The sequence below is a fragment of the Oryza brachyantha genome, chromosome 8 (genome assembly GCF_000231095.2).
Source record: "Oryza brachyantha chromosome 8, ObraRS2, whole genome shotgun sequence".
Taxonomy (NCBI): Eukaryota; Viridiplantae; Streptophyta; class Magnoliopsida; order Poales; family Poaceae; genus Oryza; species Oryza brachyantha.
Window position 1 is genome coordinate 555854 of NC_023170.2, and position 7283 is coordinate 563136.

Below are 7283 nucleotides of genomic sequence, written 5' to 3' on the forward strand. Positions count from 1 at the left end.
TTTTTTCCTAGTGAATTGAAAACAACAATTCTACCTCCATCCCTAAATATTTAACATCGTTAAACCTTTTACGTACGTTTGACCATTCATCTTATTCAAAAAATTTACATAATTATTAATTATTTTCATATCATTTTATTTATTGTTAAGTATACTTTTATGCATATATATATATATATATCTTTACATATTTATAAAAAAAATTGAATAAGACAAACGGTAAAACGTGTATAAAAAAAGTTAATGACGTCGGAAGGAGGGACTATTATAGTGAACACTTAAAATAATGAGGTTTGTCTGGCATCTGAAATTATTTTTGCATCCACCACTGCAACTCGCTAACACACCCCTTAACACACGTTCAAAGAGACAGAAAAGTTTATAGTATGAAACTCGCTTGGTGGTGTGTCCATGGCCAAACGATCAAAGTTCATTGCCAAAATACATTCGAAAATGTTCTCAAGCAGCGAGTAAAGTTTGAAAATGCATTGCTTGTGTTGGTTGCAAAAAAAAAAGAAATGATGGACAAATATTACGAAAGTTTTGTTGAGGTGGTTTAACGATATATATGAATGATCTGCTACGAAAATGAGTCATATCCGAATAGAAAGATAGATAATTAACAAATTTTTGGAAGGGCGAAAAACCAAACCACCGGCAATTAATCAGGCGGGCAGGCTGACGGCGTCCATGAACTCCTCGTCGGCGGCGAGCCTCCGGAGCGCGTCCGGGGCGATGCAAACCTCCAGCGACACGCTCCCTCCCCGCTCCGGCCCCTCGAACACCGTCGCCTTCCCGTCCATCTTGTTCCCGGAGCCGCTCCGCACCGCCACCGGCCGCCCCCACCCGAAGTCGTTGCCGAACACGTCGAACCGCGGCGAGCTCCCGGTGATCAGCGCCACGCCGGCGGTGGACTGGAGCTTCGACATGTACGTGAACTCCGGCTCCCTCGCCCAGCCTTCCAGCCACTCCCGCATGGCAGCCTCGTCGAACGACGCCACGGCGCGGTTGAGCAGCCACGCCGTCCACCCGAGACCCCTCTCCTGGATCTCGCCGGCCGTCGCCTCCGCCTTGCCGAACGCCAGCGCGTTCCCGACGTACCCCGGCGGGATGCCGTTCACGCGGCCCCGGCATCCGATCATCACCGTGTAGAACGTCACCTGCTCCGGCGGGAGGCGCCGGGCTCGGCAGACGGCTCGCCAGAGGTGCGCAAGCACGGCCTGGAGCGAGGAGATGGTGGCCGTGGACGTCCCGGCCATCTCCTCGTTCGCTCTCGCCTTGAGCTTCCGGGCGCTTGCCGCCGGGAAGGTGAAGAAGCATTCCTGCACGTCCGGCCGCTCGAACCTCTTGACGACGTTCTGCAGCTTGCCGATCGGCATGGGGATCGACACCGGGGTTGTCTCGACGAACCACCGCCGGAACACCGGCGCCGGCGTGGCGATCTCTCTCATGTCGTCGGTGATAACGCCACCACCACCACGGCGATTGATGTCCGACCAGGTGTTCATGAACTCCCAGAAGGTGGTTCCGTCGCCGACGGAATGGTTCATGGACATGCCGATGAAGACGCCGTCGGCGAGCTCGGTGACCTGCACCGACAGAAGGGGCCGCGGCTCGACGGCGGCGTCGGCGCCGAGCACCAGGTTGTACGAGTAGAACGACCATACCTCCGACGGCGTGTACAGAGACGAGACGACGTCGGACACGGCCACGCCGGGCGCCGCCGCGTGGACGAACTCGGCGCCCTCGCCCGTGCAGCGCAGGGTGATGGTGACCGTCCCGTCGGCGCGCTCGTCGGCGGCGAGACGGCCGGCGAGAGGGTAGTACCGCGCGAGCGCGAGCGAGAAGGAGGACGCGAGGGCGTCGGCGAGGGCGCCGCCTGAGAGCGGAGGGCTGGGCAGGAGGACGCCCTTCTGGATGTAGTCGATACTGATGAGGCGGAGGTCCCACGGCGTGAGGTGGATGACCTCGTCGCACGGCGGCGGCGGCGGCGCGTGACCGGACGGTCGGACGACGCGTCGGGACAGGACGCGGACACGGTCAACGCCGGCGACTACTACGTTTCCGTCGTGATTGCTTCCCATGTCACGCTGCTCTCCTGGAAGCCTCGATCTACCGGACGAACACTTGCTTCACCCTTGAGTGCAGTGTACTACTTCTTAGGAGTTCTTGAGTTCTTGCTTGGAGGAGAAAGCTCGTTCCATAGACTTAGGGCCCATTAAATCACGGGAACGAAAAAAACGGAGGAATATAAAAACACAATATTTTTATAAGAATATAAGTATAAAATAGGGAGTGCAAAATATAGAAAAAATGTAGGAATGACCGTTTGATTGGACCACAGAAAAAACATATTAATTTGAGGAAAGATAAAGACTCATAAGATTTTTTTTCATGAGGTTCTACCTGTTCCTAAATTTTCTCCAAAACTTTTATAGGAAGAGGCGTTCCATAGGAATTTCATAGAGTTTATTTTTTTATTCAAAGGGCTTTGTAAAAAAAAATTCTATAGAAATAGAATTCTCTAAAATTCCTATAAATTTCCTTTGAATCAAAAGGGGCCTTAACTAAATTCCTACTTTTTTTTCGCCCGCTCTATTCTAAAATATAAATAGTCTAGCTAACATTAAAGAAATAAACTTTGGTGCCACACAATAAATGTATAGAATAAATAAATGTGACTGATAGCACATAGTTCCGTAAATATCATTAGAAATATTTATATTCAGAAACAAGATTTTGATACTATAAGCTTCAGTTTTAGAACCGAGGTGTATATCGTAAGCCGTTTTATTTTTTTCTTCTTAAATTAAAGAACTTTAATTTTGGCAAAGTTTATAAAAAGGCATATAACATTTACAACACAATATATCATCAAAATATATTTAATGTTTGATTGAATAAAACTAACTATTATAGATGTTGCTGCATTTTTTTTACCAAGATGGTCAAAAGTTTGAATTAAAAATGTTTAAAAGTACCTTAGAACATGGACGAACGTGCTAATTACATCTTTTAGAAATGGTTGACAAAAATAATTCCGACGTCGAACATGCATCTTTAAAAGGCATGAAACTGCCATGATAGACCATATCTTTAGGATTCTCTAATTAATATCAAATATAATTGAATTTTTAGCATTGGATCTAGATCCAAAAGATATTTTCTATCCTTTGACTTTCTTTCTATCAATTATGTTTGGAGCTCCCACGATGTCACCACATTGCATGTCTGCATTGGCACAACACAACCTACATGCAAGGTTTCATCATCGTCATTCTGACGGCAGGAGCTGACAATCTCCAAGTTTGCTTGACAATGATAATTCTTTTTTAGAAAAAAACATCAAGTTATTAGGAGGTCAACTTAAGCTGTCGAAGACGAAGGGTGGCAATTGTTGCTAGATGAAGGTTGACGAAAGCATTCTCATTTCTTAATGTTGTTGACATAGGTGTGTTCTTCTATAGATAAAAGATTATCTAATTTTTCTGAATGTTATAAACGATGGAATTAATTATTAGAAAGTAAAAATCCACTTTAGAAAGATAATATGATAAACTTATATTAAAAAATTGTTATAAAAACACACCGTTTAGTGCGTATAAAAACGAGGAATAATATGCTCTGTAGCGACCAAAATGAACGCAACCATAATAAGGAATTTAGTATGGCTGTTCAAGTTCTATTTTAGATATTCAAGAGTGTCACGTAAACAATACAATATTTAGTTAATGATTAAAATACTCTATACAATGCATGAGTTCATTTTGTTATTTCATAGATAATACATACAAGAGACAAGTTGCATAATGTGCACATATGGTTTTATGTAGATAAACATATTTCTTCTCTGTTGTCACAAATCCATTGTTACATTATCAAATATTGACATGATACCTTATTTAATGAGAACAAATTTCGCGCTGAAAATGGCCAAAGGATCACCTATTTATTGGTTGGCGCACTAATCGGATCTCAGCTAGTGGTGAGTGTTTTAATTTGGCTGATACGGTATTTATAGCACATCTCCGACTATTACTCTAATGTGATCAACCGATGGATCAAGATGTTGACATTTTGCATGCTTGTGATCTGTGACTGTTTATTTTAACCTAATTAAGACCTTATGATATTGAAATTTATTACTAGGTGGTAGTACTTGATTAGCATATTTATGATTTGGTCATTTGTTATCCATCTCTTGAATAATGGGTCACAGGCCGGTTTGGGTGCGCAGTATGATTGTTATTTTGCTTTATGCATTACGAAAGATAAAATATTATTTGATTCTTTGATAGCTGTTTATAGAATAATAATATAATTAACTAGTATAAAATTTAAAATCTATATGAGACGATGGACTGCTACGTAGAAACCATTTAAAAAAATTATGTTGTTTATCAGCTCGGGAAATACACGCGTAAAAGTTAAGTAATAATATGAGACAAAAGAACACAACCATATGTTTTTTATGGAAGATTTTGGATTCTTATTGCTATTTAATAATATAAATGATAAAATTAACTACTATGATCTCTGTTTCATGTTATATGATGGTCTGGCTTTTCTTTACATTTTTATATATATTTGGACATATATATAACATGCACGTTGATTGATGGATGAATCTAGCTAGAAAAAATAAAAACACCTTATGAAAATATAGGGAGCATAAATTTAAAAATCTACTTGACAACTGCGAGACGATGAACATCTATACAAATATTCTTTTTGCAAAAAGGAAAAATAAGCCAGCCGCCAAATGAATCTAGGCCACAAGAGCTAATTTCCTTCCAACACAATATTTTGCACGGAGCTAGGCTTTAAAAACAAAATTAAATTTTGGTATAAAACGATAATTGTATGTCTAAATATAATTTTATTTTCTATAATTATACCAAATTAGACCACACTATTAACGGTGCATATGTTTATCTTTTTATTCTATTAACGTAGCCCAGCGTAAACCTAGTGAATTGTCTTCACCCGTTCTTAACAATATAATAACACTCTATCATAGATAATGTGAGACTTATCGTTTGGCTTTTTTATATATTTGCAAACGAAAACTAATTTATAAATAAAACTTTTATACCGTTCTCTCAACGATCTAAAACATAGTTATCATATAAACTATGATTAAAGAGAAATCTTAGAATCCTCTTCAAATTTTAGATTAATAATTTAAATTTTAGCTTATAAGCATGAAAAAAACAAAAAGACGGGACTATAAGTAAAGCCATCGTGATATTGGCGCACTCGGAAAAATGCAAACCAACCGCTATATATGTTGACTGACGATGAAGATGCACTGAGTATTGGAGGTACTATATTAAAATAGCTCAATCAACCTCACGGAACGTGATTCTCGCCTTCCAGGAGCGGTCATCTTTTCGTCTTTTTTTTTTCAAAAATGTTAAATAATATATTTACAAACAAAAATATTTATTGATAAAATTTTTATATACATGTCCTTAACTGTCTAAAAGAAAAACCTTAAAAATAAAATATGATTAAGAAAATCTCGAAATCAACTTTAAATTTAAGTGAAAATTCAAATTTAACTTATAAGAAAGACATGCATTAAGTCTTTTAGTAGTTAAAATATTGTATTGACGACTTAGTTACACATGTGAGCACCATTGGGAGACTTGCAACTCAATCTGCTGACCTGTCTTGATTTGCTCCATTAATTACTCATCTACCATAATACTTATAATTTTAGGGAAAACTTAAATCGAACTTTAATTATTCAAAGGCTCAAATATATATTTTAGAAGCATAGAGACTATATATGTATAGATTAATTTTGAGTGGCACTTTAATAAAATCATGTGTTTATTAATTTCTACATATATTGTAATAGAAAAATACTAGTTGTTAGAGTTGTTTTAAGGAGACCGTGCTTTTATCTAGACCGATAAATATTATGGAACCTCTGTCTCTTTGGTTAATTTAGCTGAAGCTAAAGCTGATAATATACTACTTCCTCCGTTTTATAATGTAAGAAGTTTTAGTTATTCTTAGATTCATCTATTAACCAATGTATGTTGTTTATGTATGTGTCTAGATTCATTGATATCTATATGAATTTAGGATACGCTAGAAAATCTTACATTACGAAATGGAGTAACGGAGGTAGTACAATTAATGCCCTAATGGAACACAAAAAAAAAAGACACAAACGGCGTGTGAACTAGAAAGACTCGCATATCGTGGAGCAGCAGCGGTCAATAAATATAAAAAATTAAGAAGACTGGAATATATAGTGCAAGACAAATTAAATAGTCGTCGTTGCTGACACGATGTAGCATAACACACTCTGGTGACGGTGTGATCTGATCTGCTCTTCTTTTTTTTTTTTTTGCAACGACTGACTTGATGATCGGTATGCATGCTTTGTTGACTAGACTTGGTTGGTTGTTTAGATGGGGCTAAACTTTTTAGCCCCATGTTACATCGGATGTTTAGACGCTAATTTAAAGTATTAAATATAAACGAATACAAAAACTAATTTCATAAATGAGTGCTAATTTGCTAGACGAATTTTTAAGCCTAATTAATCCATAATTAAAGCATGTTTACTATAGCATTACATATGCTAATTATAGATTAATTAGGCTCATTAGATTCGTCTCGCAAATTAGTCTAAGATTATACATGGATTTTATTTATAGACTACGTTTATTATTTATAATAAGCGTCTAAATATTCGATAGAACAAAAGACTAAAATTAAGATTAGCAGCTTAATTTGCAGCAGTGTTGGCTCAATCTGGTTCAAAAGGACGCTGTCAAGCTATGAGAGCAAGTACAACATGTTGAATGCCGACTATAGGTAATAGGTCTATGTGAAGGTGAGATAAAATAAGGAATGAAAACAGTTACTCCCTAAGTTTCGTAACGATGTTTGATCATTTGTCTTATTTAAAAAATTATGAAAAAATCATTTTTTTTCTTGTGACTTAATTTATTATCAAAAGAAATTTCACCACAAATTATCATTTTTTATATTTGTACTAAATTTTTAAATAAGACAAATGGTCAAACGTTTAAAAAAAAGTCAAACGTCTTATATTATGAAACGGAGGCAGTAGTTCTTATATAAGAATCAACTTTACACATGCTTTAAAGATACATTAATTACTTATTGAAACACATAAGTATGAGAAAATAATAGGAGAAAACATCAAAGGTAATTTTATAACTAATCTATTACATGAATTAATTTTAATATAAGCTTATAGACAGTAGTTGGTTCTACTAGTAAACTTACACTGGGTT

At 37.8% G+C, this 7283-nt stretch overlaps 1 protein-coding gene across 1 annotated transcript; it reads right to left on the minus strand.

Annotated features, from left to right (window-relative positions):
- Window positions 1-370: 370 nt before the first annotated feature.
- LOC102715324 (uncharacterized acetyltransferase At3g50280-like) lies at window positions 371-2112 on the minus strand. The gene has a single exon (XM_040527080.1). The coding sequence runs from the start codon at window positions 2082-2084 to the stop codon at window positions 666-668; it is 1419 nt and encodes a 472-aa protein (XP_040383014.1). The 5' UTR covers window positions 2085-2112; the 3' UTR covers window positions 371-665.
- Between the last annotated feature and the right edge of the window lie 5171 nt (window positions 2113-7283).

What these genes read in the sequence shown, in the direction of transcription:
- LOC102715324 (XM_040527080.1), bottom strand. Translation starts at nt 2,084, where the DNA reads ATGGGAAGCAATCACGACGGAAACGTAGTAGTCGCCGGCGTTGACCGT.